General features: G+C 42.4%; 1 protein-coding gene across 3 annotated transcripts in view; it reads right to left on the reverse strand.

Moving 5' to 3' along the window:
- Positions 1-559: 559 nt before the first annotated feature.
- Positions 560-20093, reverse strand: part of LYRM4 (LYR motif containing 4) — a 110942-nt gene continuing 91408 nt past the window's right edge. Inside the window, exons 3-4 of one of the 3 annotated variants that reach the window (XM_084873179.1) lie at positions 7882-8000; positions 1590-2029 (exon numbers count right to left, since the gene is read on the reverse strand). In XM_084873179.1, coding sequence (XP_084729305.1) covers positions 1822-2029; positions 7882-8000 — 327 coding nt within the window. In that variant the 3' untranslated portion in view covers positions 1590-1821. Of the gene's footprint in view, positions 2030-7881; positions 8001-20093 lie in introns of all 3 variants that reach the window. The other 2 variants (XM_084873181.1, XM_084873180.1) reach the window with 2 other exon arrangements.

Raw genomic sequence — 20093 nt, forward strand, 5'->3', positions numbered from 1 at the left:
CAAGATTATGGTTGTACAGTGAAAGCACATGCTAAGACTTGGCAGATTAATAATTCATGTCTGGCTGACATGAGGCAACTTCAGCCGGCCCTTAGACGTGATAAATAAATTAACCTTCTGTTAAAGGTCTGCAGAACAAGTCAAGTTTTCTGGGTCTACTGCCTCTGTGACTAAAATATGGAGAAGTCTCCTATGGAGGTGTTAGCCTGTTAGAAATGTGAGGCTTGTAGAGAAGAGGTTCATGTGTGGACTCAGGGGTTTCTAAGTAGCAGCTGTTTTAATTTCAGTATAAATCAGAGATGATATCTGTTAGCTAGCACAGTTGTTGGATGCAGTTGTTGTGAATGGCCAAGAACTGTACTAACGCAGAGTGGAAAGTGACCCAGAGCCACACATGCGGGGCTGGGAGACACTAATCCACCGAAATCAGTGGGAAGGGAGAGAAGACTTCCCGCACTCCCGACACTGGGAACCTGCTGACCGCTTTTTTCTCACACTGCAGCCTTGAGACCTTACCCATGGGCAAAAGCATTCTGAAGTCACAAGTAATAATGCCAAATACAATGACTATGTTTCTTCTATTCTGAATGCACTATTACAACATCTACAATCCATGGGTGAGATGGGCAGGCATGATCTTTACCATGAGTATGAGGATGAGGCTGCAGACTGCTTGTGCCTGATTCACGTGAATTAAAATGAGGGGGCTGGAGGGGCAGTCTATGGCATGTTGGTGACAGTGTCACAGCCATTGTAGAACCTGTAAATATTTATATGAGCCTGTCCCAAACCTAGACACATAAATAATGAATGAATTCACTTAGCTCTGTTTACAGAATGAAACAAAAATATCACTCAGGGCCTGGTCCCTCATAAAATCTCCACAAGTCAAGTATGTTATTTAATACCTCCACCCATGTTTTGAACTGATGTACTTCCAAGGATAAATCCAAACAAGTTTTTTTTAACTTATAAGATAAAGAGCAGAGTTTCCCGAGGTGGTTAAACATTAAAAACACTAGGAGAGCTTAAAAAATGTACGTGTAAATTATTGTGTTTCACCTTTCACTAAGTCAGAATCCAAGGGGAGGGAAGCACTCAGAAATTTTAAAATGCTCCAAATCTCCGGGAAATTGGAATTCAGCAGGTGAGCTGGGGGCTGGGTTTGGAAGCAGTGCTGACAGCAGCACTCCTTGAACTTCAAAGGCCCTGCAGTTACCTCCAGTGTTAGACCGACCATTCTGATTCAAACGGTTTGAGGTGTGGCTTCAGCTTCTGCTCCCAGGCGGTGCTGATCCTCAGACCTCTGAGCTGCCAGGGGTGGAGTGCCTTGTCTCTAGGTGTGTATCCACCTGCCTGCTTGCGTTGGACCTAAGGGTCAACTGCAGGGTGCACCTTCTGCCCCCAGGCCCTGCCCGCCTTCCTGCTGTCCCCCAAATCTCTCCTGGTGCCTGGGCTTGCTTCCAGAAAAGGAGGACGCAGCTGAGGGCTGGAGCCTCCCTCCTGGCACCTCCACCCCACTATGCAGGACCTGCAGCTGCAGGAAACACAAGTGCATTAATCAGGATGAGTGTATCTGGGTAGCAGGCTTAGGGAGACAATCCTGTTTATTGTTGAGGACTAAGAAACAAAGTCTGGAGATGCTCTGTACAAGTGGCGATGAGCTACTAAGGGGGGAAGAATGGCAGAGAGTAGACACAATAACACACAGCATTATTCTGAGTGAGCATCGGCTCTTCATTCTAACACTGAACCAAGGAGAGACAGCCACCCTTGCCACTAAGGCTGCAGGAGAATGGAAACCTCACTCAATTTACTGAATCAGTTTCTACAGGGCAGGCTGAGCAAGAGGTTATTGTTTGAAGCTGATGCAAGAAGCCACTCGTGGTCCATTGGGGTCCCAATCCCAAGCACAGAGTGGGTGCTGGAGGTGGTCCGAGGTTGCTGATGGTGCTGGTCTTTAGGTCTTGGGCTTCTCCTGATTCTCAATGATAAGCTTGTCAGTCGAATACAGTTGGCCAATGTGGACCTGAAGGCAAAGAACAGACAGATCAGGAACCATGGGACTCCATTAGCTGTGAAAAGTCAGCAAGAGTATTTCTAACATTTAAATGTGAATGTCTGCCATCACAGGGCCCTTCTTTGCTGAACACCACGCTGTGGGGCAAAGGGCAGTCGCCAGATTTGCCTCTGTGCTTTCCCTGCACGCTGGAGCCAAGCTGGATGTACTGGCAAGCTCAGGGCTGTGCAGTGCAGACAGAGAGACAGGGCAGGGGTCTTTCTTATAAGTGAAAGGCTGGTTGCCTACAGCAGCCAACAAATAAACACGTGTTGGGTGAAAGAGCCATCAAACCCTCTAGGAGGCCTGGGAGGGCAGCCTCAGCCCCTGGTCTTTGGGTAGACAGACTAGGAACACCTACGATCCCGGACACTGCACTTCGGTGAATATGAAGACTCCTCCCTCAGAAGCTCTGCATTTAGGAGCAGAGGCAGATAAGGAAGGAGATAGCTGCCCTATGAGCTGTGGGTGCTGGCAGAGGGCAGCACGCAGGACTAGAGGAATGTAGGAGCTGGGACTCAGCCTGAGGGAGTTTGGAAGATGTCTCTGAGGAGATGGATCCTAAGGGAGGGCTTAGGAGTATAGAGGGAGCCAAAGGAGAGGCAAGAGGCACATTCCAGATAGAGGGAATGGCCCCCACAGAACAGCTGGTGTGAGGTGAGGGTGCCTGATGCATTTGGGTTTATGGAGAATGTTAAAGACATCACTGGCATTGAGTGTGGATGGGGTGAGGTAGAGGAGAGAGTAAAAGGTAGACTAGGGGAGAAACCAAGATGGTGGCCTAGGTAAGTACCTAAGCTGCTGCCTCACACAATAATTTCAGAACAACAACTGGAGGACAAAATGGACATCATCCAAAAGCCCTGGGAGGGCTGGCAGAGTGGGAGATCTGCAATTGGAAAGAAGGAGAGAGGCTCACAGATCAGATTAGGGGCTGTGGAGCGCTGAGGTAGGGAGACGCTTGTGCGCAGAAGGGCGGCCGAATGCCTGGCTGGCGGGAGGGCTAAGGGGGTACCCTATTGAACTGAACCCTTTCCAACTGCACTGAACCCCAACCCCGGCCGAAACCCCGTGGACCCAGGCTCATACAGGTGGAGTCCGGACTGTAGAGAAAGACACCTGGAGACTCAGAGACTGGGGGAGCCGGGAGCCGCAGCGGGCAGTCTACAGTTGCTCGTGAGTGATTGTGCGCAGAGAGGTCTGACTGCGGAGGTTGCAGCGGCCTCTCCATAGCAGAAGAAGTCAGAAGCTCCAGACTACAGAGACCCAACCCAATTCCAGGCGGGCCCCTGGGGCAACCATGCTCATGCACGGGGAATCATGACAGTCAGGCGAAAACTCAGGGAAGCCGTGGAAGGCAGAGGTCAGGCAGAAACTCAGGCAAGCACACAAGGGCAGGGCTGACGGAAAGTCAAGAATGTCAACTCAGCCCTGAGACTCTACCCCATCCAAGTCGAGCACAGAGGCTTTTGCAGTTTTGCAAGTCTGATCCTATAAGACTGTCTCCAATACAGAAGGTATCCTGGAGTAGACATAGCTGATACTCACATCCCATGGGCCTGGAGGTCAATTCCTCCCAGTGATACCAACAACAATCAAATCTTAACTACAACAAGGCTGTTCATGCAGTTCACAAAGGGGAGCACCAAGAATGTCTACCTCAGGTAACTGAGGAGGCTGACCCACTGGGCCATATAGGACACAAAATACACAAAGCGATCCTACCAACTCTGGGAAGGAGTGAAAATGCCGAGACAAGGAAATAGATCTCAAACGAAAGAGATGGAGGAGAAAAAAAGACTGGATATAGAGTTCAAAACCATGGTTATAAGGTTTTTCAAGAATTTCCTAGAAAAGGCTGATAAATTTAATGAGACCCAACTAGAAATTAAACATAAACTGACTGAAATAAAAAATATACAGAGATCCAACAGCAGACTGGAGGAACACATGAATCAAGTCAAAGATTTGGAATACAAAGAGCCAAAGGACACTCCTCTGGAGAAGAAAAGAGAATCCAGAAAGTTGAAGATAGTGTAAGGAGCTTCTGGAACAACTTCAAGTGTACCAACATCAGAATTATGGGGGTGCCAGAAGAAGAGAGAGTGCAAGATACTGAAAACCTATTTGAAGAAATAATAACAGAAAACTCCCCCCACCTGGTGAAAGAAATAGACTTACAAGGACAGGAAGTTCACAGAACCCCAAATAAGAGGAATCCAAAGAGGACCACACCAAGACACATCATAATTAAAATGCCAAGAGCAAAAGACAAAGAGAGAATCTTACAAGCAGCAAGAGAAAAGCAGTTGCTTACCTATAAGGGAGCACCCATATGATTATCAGCTGATTTCTCAACAGAAACTATGCAGGCTAGAAGGGAGTGGCAAGAAATATTCAAAGTGATGAATAGTGAGAACCTACAACCAAGATTACTTATCCAGCAAAGTTATCATTCAGAATTGAAGGGCAGATAAAGAGCTTAACAGATAAGAAAAGACTAAAGGAGTTCATCACCAGAACCAGTATTATATGAAATGCTGAAAGGTATTCTTTAAGAAGAGGAAGAAGAAGAAAAAAGATAAAAATTATGATCAACAAATACATAAATATCAACAAGTGAATTAAAAATCTGAGGAACAGAATAAACTGGTGAATATAATAGAATCAGGGGCAAAGAAAGGGAGTGGATTGATAATTATCAGGGGGAAAGAGGTGTGGGGGGTGCAGGAAGAGACTGGATTAAAATTATACACCTATACATGAGGACAATGGCGGGGGGAGGTCAGAGCAGAGGGTGGGGTGGGAACCGGGTGGAAGGGAGATATGGGGGGGCGCAAAAGGAGAAACAATTGTAATAATCGAAGCAATAAAGATTTATGTAAAAAAAAAAAAAAAAAGTAGACTAGGGCCAGGTCATGGATGCCGACTTATTTTGAGAAAAAATTTTAAATGTTAAATCAGAAGATGGACTTAGATTTGTGGTTAAAAATCACTTTATCTCGGTGTAAAGGCAAGAGCCCAGCAAGAGTGCAGCTGAGAGACAATTTGGCTTGAAATAAGGAGGTGATAGAATATAGAGTAGAGCGGTCCAGAGAATTATTTGGGTGACATACAAAATGGTGACTCATCAATAGTAAGATCAAGAATGACTGGTGTAGATATGATAAGAATCACTACCGCATTTTTGGTGAGGAAGGAAGGCTCAGAGAAGTCAATCCACAGAGGAACTAAGCTTGAAGCTAAACAGTGCCTTTTCCAAAATGCTGCTCCTCTATAATCCCCAAACCCATGTCACTGTAACAGCTGCAGTAATCACACTCTCTGATAAAGGGGTGCAATAGCATACTGATTAAAACTTGAGATAACCACACATGCAATCTGAGCCTGCTCAATATCCATCTCTTTTAAAATGTGTGTGTGCGCATGTGTGCGTATGTATACAAACACACAATATTTTAATTTGAAATCATAATTTGCTTTTACATCTAAATTTTAAAGATTTTTAAATTGATTTTTAGAAAGAGTGGAAGGGAGAGGCAGAGTGAAAGAAACATAGATGTGAGAGACACATCGATTAGTTGTCTCCCACACATGTCCCGACCAGGGCCGGGTATTGAGCTGGCAACAGAGGTACATGCCTTTGACTGGAATCAAACCCAGGACCCTTCAGTCCATGGGCCCATGCTCTATCCACTCGGCCAAACTAGGGCCCCACTAACATAGTTTTAACATAGAACTTGTTTCTCAAAGTTCAACACTCTAAAGCAGTGTTTCCCAAACTTCTCTCATGATGAGAATCACCTGTCTAGTTAAGTATACAATTTTACCTATATGTTCCCAAAAATTCTAGTTTCAGGAAACAGAGAGGGGACCCAGAGAAGCTTTAACCACTTCAGGAATCTGTATCTTAACAACTCCACCAGATGATTCTCATCATGAGAGAAGGTTGGGAAACACTGGTCTAGGATGGAGCCTTTGGGGGATAGGTGCTCTCTTGCAGGAAATGCAGCTGTGGTATGGTGATCTCATCCCAATCAGCTCCACATGAAAGTTGAACATGAAGGGTGATCCAAGCTCAACTTTTAAGGAACTTTACATAAAAACAACCCTTCAAATTTATAGTCTAGTTTGGCAGAAGTATGAATTAGATTTTTTAAAGTTCCATTCAGATATGACACTTTTATGGCCGGTGGGGGTGGGTGGGAGAAGAATGAATTCAGATCTTAATGTTAATGATGTTAAGAGGGAATACAGATTAATATATTTTCACCTCCCCCAGGCCCATGGTATTATAGTAAAGCTGGTCCTCTGGTGGCCGCCTGCCCTCTGTGCATGAACTTCTCACTGACTGCCACGGGTCATAATTCAGTGTCTTTGCTCCACCAGGAAAGACCCACTCAGTATCCACTGAACAAAAGCCCACCACCCTTTGGGCCAGTGGTTGAAGCTTCTCTGGGTCCCCTCTCTGTCTCCTGAAAACACTTACTACACATCACCCATTCAACACTAGTTTGGCCTTATACTGTCACTATCTGTGTGCCTGTCTCAGTTCCTCTGCACGGTTATCAGTGATGACGGGCAGTAGGAGAGACCACAGCATAGTTTAGGACTACACCAGACACCTAGTTCTAGATCTTAGATCATACACGATCATGAGTGCTTGGTGGTGAACTCCTAGTGGAAACATGGAAAGGATAAGGGCAAGGCAATAAACATAGCAACAGGACCATTTACTGTAACAAAAATGTTCACCCATTGTAAGCATAATCAAATTATTTAAATTAAGCCCAACAGAAGGTTGAAAGTTATAATCCAATGTTACAAGGGATTAACCCCAAGCAATTACAGAAGAGGCAAGGGGAAAATATTCAATTCACAAAGGGGAGGAAATATCAAAATGTTACCTCAATGAGGATGAAAAAGATGAGGCATAATGAGGCATAAACATTTGTGTAACAGTTCTGCCGCATTTATTTGGGCTATAAAATGTGCCAGCACACATCGGGGGCCAGCTGGGGACGGATGCTGCAGTGCTAATGACTAATGACAGTCACTTCTGAGCTGCAGGTGAGAGGAACTGGTTGGTCAATGGCAGTGAGGAAGTGCAATTAGCAGCTTCAATTTACAGTCCCTCCAGAATCCCAAACTGGCTCGAATCAGAGTATTACCATGCATAAATTGGTCATTACAGCTGATCACATTTCTATAAGCTTTAGGAGCTGGCATTATAGTCTAAGGAAAATACACAGATTACCCAACTGCAAGTAGATGGATGACTGGATGGCCTAGAAACGCTTATAAGCTCTGAGACTCATTAGACAGACAACCTGCTGGGGAAAGGAGGAAGGCCCTCCAAAATAGTATTTCCCACAATGTTTCAGGTCTTCACTCCTTTCGCATCTGAAGCATTATGCTGCCTCCTGAGCAATACACCTCAATCTGATTGGACTTAGGACTGGGCTCAGTTGCAAGGGGCTGGGGCAGGGGAACTCTGCTACTTCTGCCTATTTCACTGGGTTGTTATGAGAATCAAATGAGATACTAGACTTGAAGAAAACGTAACAATTGTCCCACATACTTCCAGGGTCTAAATACATTAAATATCTTCATGCTGTTGGGAATATTACATAAGAATAATACCAGGCATGTAGTAAGGGCTCATTAAATGTTACTTATGTGCATGGCCCATCTATTGTCAGGCTGAATATCACAGGATCTCCGAGGCTCATCACCCTCTGCTGTAAGAGTCTATGATTCTGTGACTATTAAACCCACCCACACTATGGAGAAAGGGTGTGAGGGATGTCTGAGACCATTACCTGGTTTTGAACTTGAGCTTCCTGATCTGTACTTGAGTCTGTTTTTTCAGAGGCTCTGCTCTGAGGGCACAGTTTTCTGTCCAGGAAGGGCTCAGCATAGTCTTGTGTGAGGAGATGCCCTATTGAAAGTTATGGGGAGATGTTGACACCTGGCTTTGCTTGGGAAGCGCTAGGGGGTAGAGTGTCCCTGCTCTCTTCCCTTTCTGAGGATGGGAATACTACCCAGCAGGGATGATTCCTCATCTGATGGGGGCAGTGCCAAATCTGGCATTGTTATGATTATTCCAGAGGCCCAGTGCATGGATTCATGCACAGGTGGGTCCCTCAGCCTGGCCTGCACCCTCTAGCAATCTGGGACCGCTCAGGAGATGTAGTAGTACGCGAAGCGGCAGGTGACCATGGAGGAGCCTGAACTGGGCCGGGTGCCACGCTGCTCCCACTCATCCCAGCTTTGCTGTGTCACTGCTGCTCGGTAGTGCTGCCGTGGAGGTGGGAGATGCTCCCACCGCTGCAGCTGCGCTCCCCATCATGAGCCAGGCTTCTGGCTGAATAGTGCTCCAGCTGTGGGAGCATACTGACCACCAGGGGGCAGTTCCTGAATTGAGCATCTGCCCCCTGGTGCTCAGTGTGCATCATAGTGACAAGTCAACTGATTGGTTGCTTAGGCTTTTATATATATAGGCTATTACTACTAAAAAATAACGATAATGATGATGCAAGTAACAGTAACCCTTAATCATATGCAAGACACTGTTCTAAAAGTTTAATTAAATCAATTAATTAAAAGCATTTAATTTTTTTAATCTCACAACTTCATAGGAAAATACTATTATCCTCATCAATCTACAGGCTTTTACATGCAAACTCCATCTTCGGTGTTTACTCTCCATATTTGGAAAGAGTATGATTGCTCGGATGGACTTGCCCTTCCATTTCACAAGTAAGAGCTCACTGCCTCAGTGGATCACACTGAAAATATGAGAAAGACAGTCACAACAAAAACACACCTAGACATAACCTTAATGAGAAATGTGTATGATATTTAGAAAAAACCAAAATGATAAAACTTAGAAATATAAAATAAGTTTTAATGGCCCTGGTTGGTTTGGCTTAATGATTAGAGTGTCGGCCCTTGAACTGAAGGGTCATGGGTTTGATTCTGGTCAAAGCACATGCTTCAACTGCAGGCTTGATCCCCAGACCCAGTTAGGGCACATGCAGGAGACAACAAATCGATGTGTCTCACATCGATGTTTCTTTTTCTCTGCCTCTCCCTCCCCATTTCACTCTCTCTAAAAATCAATGGAAAAAAGCATCCTCAGGTAAGGAAGAATAAAAATAAAATTTCAATGAAATCAGAAAATGCAATGTTCATGGAGAGACTAAATCATAAAAAATGTCAATTGTTTGACAAATTAATTAATTTTTAACACATGATAGTAAAAATCCCAGTGGGACTTACTGAGAAAATGACTTTAATGTTTATTTGAATGAATATGAAGCCACTTTGAAAAGGAAAGTATTAAAGCATTTTTGAGATACAATTAAAACAGTGTGGCACTAGTTCAAGAGAAGAGAAATGAACGGAGAGCTGGAAACCAGACCTCCAGGAACAGAAGTAGTTAACACACAGGCGTGAGGCTCGGCTGGAAGAGGCTTCAGGAACTGGAGCACCTGTAAAGCCTCCTGTGGGTCTTTGTAGCTGACTTGTCCTGCTCCATAAAACACTTATGCTCACGTTAGTGTGGAAATGCTATCACACGCTGTCGAGTAACCCTGGCCCTTCCATAAGATGCACTTTATTTATCCTGCCTTTGAGTGCCTCCTTATAGCCGGCTGAAGAGGCAGATTTTTTGTTTTTGTTTTTAATGTGTTTTTATTGATTTCAGAGAGGAAGAGACAGGGAGAGACAGATAGGAACATCAATATTGAGAGAAAATCATTGATCGGCTGCCTCCTATGCACCCATACTGGGGATGGAGCCCACAACCTGGGCATGTGCCCTGACTGGGAATCAAACCATGACCTCCTGGTTCTTAGGTGGACACTCAACCACTGACCACACTGGCTGAGCATGAAGAGGCTGGTTTTTAAGGTGTTAAACTTTCCTAAGACAACTACACTTGATAGGGGCTTTGAAGACCCCCTAATTTTGTAAGCCACCAATACAATGAATCTTTGAAGGTAGAATTTTAGCTTTTGGTGACTTGTCAGGCCACGTGTTCTGCCTGTTGCATGGGAGGTAAGCAGACTGCTTTTCTGACCTATAACCACATGGACAGCTTTCCATGCCGTCCGCAATCCACACCGCACTTCTCTCTGGTAAGACCCCATCACAGCCTTGTCACACTAGGACAAACATTTTCCAAGTAGACCAGTTTTATCATACTTTATGTCCCTAATAATTTTTTAAGAAGCAAACTGAAATAGGGACACATGAAATTATATACATCCCCCGCCCCCCTCCCTCCCGGTTTAGCAATAAGAGATTTTATAAAACCTAAACTTATGAATAAGATCTTCCTCTAAAAGTAGCTCTCAATGTGCTTGCCTTTTTTCTTCTTTGAATCCAGTACCCTAAGTTGATTTAAAAAATGATTACATAGAATGATATTACTACTTTTAATTTTGACATTATTTTACGCCATAGAAGAATGCCTAGTGTGCAAACTAGATCTTTGAAAATTCCATTAACAACTAAATGTGCGGGGAGAGGAAGAAGGCCAGAGAACCCAGGATGGCAGGGATGGCAGCTTCCTCTCCCCTCACACACCCCATCTTAGCTCAACTCTGCAAGCTTGGGTGTGAGACACTGGACGTTCCCAAAATGGGGGCACTGGTGAGGAGCTAACCTTTCATTCCTCTGTGACATTAGGGCAGAGTGATGAACAACTCCCACCTCTTCCCAAATCCCACCTGGAGTTAATAATCAGTGTGTTTCATCCTTGCTAGCAGAGACCAGAGGAGGCAGATGCATGTATATGTACCACATATTGCTGTCCATTCTTGTTCCAGCATCATTATTAACAAAGTCTTCTCTCATTCTCAAGGGTCCTGGTTTGAAGGATAAATTATATGGTTGCCCTAATGCTTATCCACTGTTGTCAGATTTCTAGGCCATTCCGTTGTTTTCTGCATGAAAAGATGTTCAATAAAAAAAAAAAAAAAAAAAAAAAAAAGCCCGCACGTGATGGCCTCTTTCTTTCATATTCCGGGCCATTGGAGTAAAGGGAACCAAATCGTTTTAATGGGTCCCAGAGAACTGGCTTTAAAGGAGCCTGAAGTCATGGGCAGCTGGCAAGGGTTGCCATTCCACAAGCACACTTCCTCTGTGAAGCGATACACACGTAGGCGGTGGTTCCGAAAAAGCCCTGGCCCAGGACCCCAGGGCCAGCTGTCCAGACCCCAGGAGTTCTTATCAGGGAGGTGAGGTGGGCCATGCTGTCTTTCCCTGATTGCACCCTCAGTGAGAAAGAGCACTTAATCCAAGAAGTTCAGGCTGAACCTTCATTATTATTATTTTACAATTATTGTAAGTATTTTTTCTTTGCAGTGGGTGAATATTAAAACAAAACAACCGAGATAGATATTTACCTCATGCACTTTGGGTGCAGCTACAAGACCAGAGTGGGGGAGGAAAGTGCCTTCAAACCTTATAATGTCCCTCTAAGATGCCTCACTGTTGATGAAGGCCAGGGATCACATCTTCCTACCCTCTGCTACTTGATCTTTAGAGGTGCTGGGCATTGTGAGTGATCTCTACCTGCTGGTCCAGATCCCTGTTCAGGGAAGGCGGACAGTTATACAACAGGAGACAGGTGCTGGCTGTCTTCCCATGGCACGCACACATTCTCCCTCCTGTCCCGAGGGCTGGGCACAGAGCTGGCTGTGAGTCCCGGGGTTGGTTGTGAAACATTATGTAACTAAGGCTCTGAGCGGCGGGTGTCCAGACACACCAGCATATCGCACTCAATGTCAGCAACACTGCACTCAGTCACCAAGCCCTTCTTGGAACTGGGCAGAACTTAGGACCCAAACATTACGTCAGAATGACACCTCGCACTTCTCCGGGATGGTGAGAACAAGAACCCAGGCAAAGTGCCAGATGTGCCACCAACTGTCAAGCTTCTGCACTGAACTCAGGACTGCAGGTCACCAAAACCACAGCAGAACCGCATGGCTATCATTAATTACCAGAAAAACTATTACTGGGGGCTGCTGGACCAGCTAATGTCGGGCGTATATTTATACACGTAGAAAAATATAATGCTTTGATAGGAAAAACAGGCATCCTTTTTCAAATAATAGTAAAACCAAGTATGCTTCTAATGATAAGCACCAGGTACAACAGACAATCATCAAAGGCACAGAAAAGTAGAGTTCCCAAACTAATAAAAGAGGGAAAAAAGGAATGAAGAACTATGTGATAAAACCTCCCAAAAATAAAGAACGAGAGAAGAGAAAGTAAACTATAATAAATAATAGAACAACATGGAAGCAATGAAACCAAGTCTATTAGCCATTCTATGAAATGTGAACGGACTAACTGAGGCACATAACAAAACAAAACTCTAACAAAAGTGATAAAGACTGAAAATAAAGAGATAAATTAAGATATGCTAGGCACATTTTTGGGAAAAATACCAGTTTATATTAACAATGGACAAGGCAGAGTTGAGTCTAACAGCACTAAACTGAATAATGAGCAACATTTGCAAAAAAGATATGACAGCCATAAACTTGTAAGCAGAATATAAACCCTGAACTATTTGAAATGAAAGGAGAAATTGCTAAAAATAAAATTATAGTGGGGAACTTTGATATTTGTTTCAAAACTGAATAAAGCCAGTACATTTAAAAAGGTAAGACCTGAAGGATTTTCACAATACAATAAGCCAAATACAAGCAGATGTATCTTAAAGGAAATATAAAATAACTTGTCCATAAAATATTTACAAACAATAAGCATTAAAAAAATTGGTCGAGGACTTGGCCAAAGAAAACATTAAAAAATTTTCCATTTATCATGTTAATTTACTTAAAAAAATCTTCTAATTGATTTCAGTGACCAAGGGAGAGGGAGAGAGATATAGAAACATTAATGATTAGAGAGAATAATTGATCTGCTGCCTCCTGCATGTATATCCTCTATAGGGGGGTCGGGCCCGAAACTAGGGCATGTGCCCAGACCAGGAATCAAACCGTGACCTCCTGTTTCTAGGTTGATGCTCAACCACTGAGCCATACCAGCCAGGCTAATTTAATTTAAAAAAAATTTTTTTTAACATTAGCTGCCATAGAATTGCCCATAGCTTTTATTTAGAGCATATTCTTATTTTGTAATCACTAAAAATTACATTGTAGAAAATATTTAATTACCTAGAAAGTAATTGTTGAGTGGGGGAAAAAAGCAGGATATAAATCATAATTGAGAGGCAATCATTATTATGCCTTGGCCTCAAAACTATCCTTGATTTATACCTTTATCTTCATCCAGCCATGGACTCCTAATCTACAGATCAAGATTCATCAGCAGATTCTAACTTTTAACCTAGCTCAATCCCAAGCAAGTTTCCATGGTTATAATCTACTCTGTGGCTTTTAGGACCCCAGTCAAGAGAGAAGGCATTTTTGCACCCTATTTCTGCCTCTCTGGGAGTAAGTTTGAGGATCACTTGCTTTACTAGTTAGCAATACGTATTTTGGAAAATAACATTTACTGGACATGTGCCAGGCCTAGATTCTTTGCTTAGTTTCTCACTTAACTTTTATAGGTACTCTATGTAATAATTAATACTTACACCCATCTTATGGATGAATAAATAGAATTAGAGAAATTTAGTAATCTGTCTGATTTCACAACTGGTAAATGAATTATGGAGCTGACATTCTAAATCTTCTGGCTCCAAAACTTACAACCCTTAAAAATATGTATGTATCCGCACCCAAGCTTTATTACTTTATTAGAGTTAAACAAGTACATCAGAGGTCAGGGCATGAAAGCGAGGCAACAAGGCCAGCTCCTGGGTTGGTGAAGGGAATTTAGGTCAGAGTAAAATGTACCTTTTTACTATGGCACACTTCCTCTCAGAGTGTTTGCTCCTTCTTCTAGTTAACATTTTAAATGGAAACCCAGGCCATTCCAACAGCAGATCATGAGGTCACTTAGGCTGGGCTACAAAGGCTGAGGAAGATGGAGATGTGATGTCCAAGTTTAATTTGTAGTTCTGCTTCAGGCGCACCTCTTTTCAGAAATGGAAGTTCAGGGTATTAACTGCATAACACTGAGCAAAGAAAATCACAAGACATCCACCTCTTGGGTCACATAAAGAACTTTGCTTTGTGAAGTGCCATGGGGAGCAACAAGCCACCTGCCCAGTGTTTTTGTTTATTCAGATTTTGCCAGAAAAAGAAGTTGGCAGAAGCAAAGGAGAACTAGAAATCCCCTCTACATTTAACCTATTTGCAAGTCTGCCAAAGCCAGAGCCAGCCTCCGCTGGGGCCTGATCCGAGCTCATGGGAAGCGAATCTTGCTGAGGAATTGGCAACTTCCTTCCTGAGGTAGAGGGCAAGCACTGTTGAGATTCCATAGGACTGATGGCAGCACAAGCTATCACCGGATTACAAACATGAGAGGAAGTTCACTTCCTTCCCTGAGGACTCAGTAGAAATTATTTGGCCTCTTGCCCCCAGGTTTTCTGGAAAAGTGGCCAGGAGAGAGCCCAGTCTGCTTTGGCAGGGTGCACACACAAGCACATGTGAAGCCACTCACTGTGAAGCTACCATTTCACGGGCTTCTTTGTCGTTGGGCATATCTAGATGACAGTTAGAAACAGAGGCCCTTTTCTCTCCTATTAAAAAACAACAGCACAGCTCAGTGCAAGATGATCTTTTTCTTCTCAGCTTTTCCAAAATTTTATTTTCTGTAAGAAGACAATATTTTGCATAACTCTAGGCAGCCGATTTCTGACAGCATCTGCTGTTTGATAGAAGCTGAAGACATAGCTATTCATTAGAACAAGTGAATAGACAGGCACAAATTTAAATATGTCATACCATGCCCGGCTGGTATGGCTCAGTGGTTGAGCATTGAACTATGAAGCAGGAGTCACGGTTCGATTCCCTATTAATGCACACACCCAGGTTGCGGGCTTGATCCCCAATGGGGGGATGTAGGAGGCAGCCAACCAATGATTCTCTCTCATCATTGATGTTTCTCTCTCTCTCTCCCTCTCCCTTCTTCTCTGAAATCAATAAAAATACATTAAATATATCACACCACAACCACCACCTATGAAGAAGGCTTGAAAACCAGCGCTGATTGTATACTAGCATCTCTTGGAGAGCTTAGAATATTCTTATGCTTAAAACATTCCTAAGAGATTATGATTTACTTGGTCTAGGTTATGGGTTATGTCAGAATTGTTACAAAAATGTGGTAAAATACATAACAAAACTTACTATTTAAACCACTTTAAAGTGTTCAATTCAGTGGCAACAATGACGTTCACAATGTTATACAACCACTATCAAGTTCTAAAAATTTTTCATTGCCCTGGAAGGAAACATCATGCCCATCAGGCAGTCACTCAGGGCTCATCCTTTAAGCCCTTGGTAACCACTAATCTGCTTTCTGTCTCTAGGGATTTTCCTTTTTGAGGTATTGCATATAAATGGAACCATACAATATATGGCCTTTGTGTCAAACTTCTTTCACTTAGCATAATGCTTTAGGCTCATCCAGGTTGTGGCATGTATCAGTACTTCCTTAATTTTAAGGCCGAATTCTATTGCATGGATATTTCATATTTTGTTTATCCACTCTTCAGCTGAAGGGCATTTGGGTTGTTTCTACCTTTGGGTTATTGTGAATATTGCTGCTATGTACTTTTGTGTGCACGTTTTTGTTAGTTTCAGTTCTTTTGGAGTGGAATTGTTGGGTCATAAGGTAATTTTACATTTAACTTGTTTAGGAACTGCCAAACTGTTTCCACACATCAGGATTTTTATTTTTAATATGTTTTTAAAATTTTAATTTAGAGAGAGGGAGAAACATCGATTGGTTGCCTCCCATTACATACCCTGGTCAGGGATCAAACACCCAACCTGGGTTTGTGCCCTGACTGGGAATGACACCAGTGACCTTTCTCAACATGAGATGATACTTCAACTGAGCCACACTGGCCAGGGCACATCAGGATTTTTTAAAGCTCCCCAGTTTTGTCTAACGTCCAGCCAAGGTTAAGAACCTGGTTGGTTGAGATCCAACTATAAATTTTTATGCAAGTGACAAAACAAAGATGAAATTAGCAAAATACAGACATAAAAACTTATTTCTTTAGCAAACGAATTACAAGGAAAAACAGTGAGAAAAAAAACTTATGGGCGAACCTATAGATCAAAGGAAATTTAAGAGGTACATCATCCAGATTTATTTGGATTCTAATCCAAACACACAGATACACAAAGTCAAAAAAAGAAAATGTATATCTATGCTATAATTTGAAATTTAAATACTGTATATTTGATGATGTTAAAAATATTTTTTTGGGGGAAATTGGTAAGATATGTACACATATAATACCTTAATAAAAAATGAAAAAAATATTATTTTGTTAAGTGTGATAATGTTATAGTTATGTTTTTAAAATGAACCTACCTTTTCAAATATATACTGAAATAATTTCATATAAAAGATAAATTTTCTCAATAACATGGGAAGGCATTTAGATAAAATGCTATTAGTTGTGAGTATATAATTATAAAAGATGGGTGATGAATACATGAAACTCATTATGCTAATTATGTATACTTTTGTATATTTTCATATTTTTCCATAATAAAAAGTTAAAAGCAAATTGTTATAGCCATTATGGAAAATAATAGGGAGGTTCCTAAAAAAAAAAAAAAAATTAAAAATAGAACTGCCATATGACTTCGGAATCTCACAAAATCAGTATCTTGAAGAGATATCTGTAACTTCCAGGTTCACTGTAGCATTATTCATAATAGTTAAAATAAAAAAAAAAACAACCTAAGTATTTGTCAACAGATGAATGATAACAGAAAATGCTATGTACACAAAATGAAATATTGGTCAGACATTAAAAAGAAGGAAATCCTGCCATTTGTGAAAACATGGATGAACCTGGAGGACATTATGCTAAGTAAAATAAGCCAGATACACAAAAAACAAATGCTGCATGATCTCACTTACATATAGAGTAAAAAAAAAAAAAAAAAAGTTTAGCTCATAGTAAGGGAGAACAGAATGGTGGGGGTGGGGAGGGATGTTGATATAGGGTATAAACTGAATGATAAGGTGAATGAGTTCTGAAGACCTAATGTATAGGGTGGGCAAAGTAGGTTTACATTTGTGAGTTCTCAAAAATAGTTTATTCTTGTACTAGAGGCCCAGTGCACAAAATTTGTGCACAGGGGTGGAGTCCTCTCAGCCCAGCCTGCACCCTCTCCAATCAGGGACCCCTCAGGGGATGTCCAACTGCGGGATCAGGCCTAAATCAGCAGTTAGAAATCCCTCTCACAATCTGGGATCACTGGCTCCTAACTGCTCACTTGCCTGCCTGCCTGATGGCCTCTAACTGCCCCACCCCTGCCGGCCTGGTCACCCCAAACTACCCCCAACCAGCCTAGTCACCCCTCGCTGCCCCTCTCTGCTGGCCTGGTCACCGCAACTGCCTCCCCCCCCCCCCCCCCCCCCAGCATGGTCGCCCCACGCAGCCTGCTGCTCAGTCCTTTGGTCGTCCCTTACTAACCGCACTGCCGGCCTGGTTGCCCCATGCAGCCTGTTCAGATCCATTTGGTTGTTTTGGTTGCGACAGTCACTTAGACTTTTATATATAGATTATTAGTTAGTTACTGCATTATTTTTCATATGAACAACTGTAAACCTACTTTTGCCCTATACTATACTTAATATTAATAATGTACCACACATGCAAAACAGGTAACGAAGATGATGGGTATTTTAAATAGCTTGATTATGGTAATATTTCACAATGTATATGTGTATCAAGACATCAGGTTGTACTTTAGTATATACATTTTTTTTAATAATAAAATCTTTATTGTTCAGATTATTACAGGTGTTCCTCTTTTCCCCCCCATAGCTTCCCTCCTCCTGATTCCCCACCACATGCCCTTACCCCCGCCACTGTCTTCGTCCATAGGTGTAAGATTTATGTCCAATCTCTTCCCGCACCCCTCAGACCCCTTTCCCCCTGAGAATTGTCAGTCCACTCCCTTTTTATGTCCCTGATTCTATTATATTCACCAGTCCATTTTGTTCTTCAAGAATAAACTATGCTTTGCATAATCACAACTGTAAATCTACTTTTGCCACACTCTGACCATGTGACTGGGTGTCATCCTTACGGACGTTCTTAGGAAATGGGTGCCGTAGGGATGGGAACACAGAGAGAGGGCAAGCTGCCTGTTCCGAGTGGCAGGGGCTCGTGAGTTGCAGAGTGGTAACTCTTCTATGCTGCTAGCCCAACACCCAAGGGGAACCGGGTCAGAGTTCACACCGTCTCATCACCGCGGCTCTATAAACACAGCACATGTATCCTAACTAGAACTCTGATCAATAATACACTTCAAAGTTAGGCAACAGAATAGCAAGTTCAATTCATGACGTGTCAGCTGTACTTACAAAAATATAAACTGGAGTTAGGAGACTGAGAAGTATTATGTAAAAGTAAGTGCTTAGCTTTAAAACAAGTAGACAAGTAGTACTTAAATGGCTATTGACACTTTTGACATAATTGTGTTAAATATTACATGACATACATTTAAAAAAAACACAAAGCTTAGCTAAAAGTTAAGAAAACCTAAAAAATGTTTAAAGGGGAATTTAATGTATGAGTACATCCAAACCACATAGGGCTTTAGCACTGAAGGAGACCAACATGTAGGTTTAGACAACCCATCATGTGCTCTGAGTATTTTCCAAAGCAAAAGTATTTCATGGTGTTTTACAGGTATTTTCAATTTGTATCTGAGGGCCTTTATGGAGCATGGAACTGGGTTTGGAAAAGTCACCTTGATTTACACATGTGAGGCCTAACATTTCCTTGCTTGCCATTTCTTATGTTTTTATTCAATCAATAAGATCCTGCAAAAAATGTAACATGTGTACTTAAAAATAGTTAAGATGGTAAACTTTGTTATGTGTATCTTAACACAATTAAAAATAAAAGAGTAATGCAAATTTAATCCAAAATTTGGAGCCTTTTCTTTTTCCCATGCCGTAATGTAGCAGCTCAGTTTTCCTTAGGCCACCTGCCGCCTCCTAATTAACCTAGTAGTCAAAAGCCTATTGACTCGTGTTTACAACATCTCGTTCTATTATGATTCAAGCATTGTTGCTCTCTGTAGATGTCATACCAAAAATCTCCACGTGTAATCATGATTACCTTTGGTTGTAAATGGTTTGGTCTTTGTTTTTTAACCTAGAGTTTCATGTCTGAAAAATCTACACGTTTAAGGATAACTGAACATTTGTCCAATTTGTGGAATTAAAAAGAAGACGGCACTGTCTAGGATACAGGCCCTTCCCTGAATGGAGACGGCACAGATGGGGTGGTGTTGAGATCTAAGGTCCTCCTTCACATTTCTTCCATTAAAAGAATGTTATCACACAAAGAGTAAAATACACTGCCTTAGGTGATGCCGGAATTGCTACTAACCTGCCTTTTGTGGTGGTTACTTTTATGTGTCAGTTTGAGTGGGCCAAGATATGCCCAGATTAAGAAGAGTATCTGAGTGTGTCTGAGATAGCATTTCTGGGTATTCGCTGGCATTCCACAGTGCTGAGGGCCTGAATAGAACAACAGGAGGAGGAAGGAAGAATTCGCTGCTTTCCCCCTAATTGCTGGGACACCTAGTCTCCTCTTCTGTCCTGGGATGGGATCAGTATCATCAGCTGCCCTGCTTCTCAGGCCTTTGGACTCACTGAATTGCACCATCGGCTTTGTAGGGTCTACAGCGTGTAGGCTGTGGGACTGCTCAGCCTCTGTAATCTAGTGAGCCAATTCCATATAATAAATCCTTTTTTATCCAATTGGTTGTTCCTCTGGAGAACCCTGACCAATATACCCTCTGACCTTGAGCAAATCACTTGGTTTCTCTCTGTAAAATGAGGAGTTGATGATTTCCAAGGCTTCTAGCACAAAAGCCACTGTGTGATTTTA

This window comes from Pipistrellus hanaki (genome assembly GCF_964339955.1).
Source record: "Pipistrellus hanaki genome assembly, chromosome: 2".
Taxonomy (NCBI): Eukaryota; Metazoa; Chordata; class Mammalia; order Chiroptera; family Vespertilionidae; genus Pipistrellus; species Pipistrellus hanaki.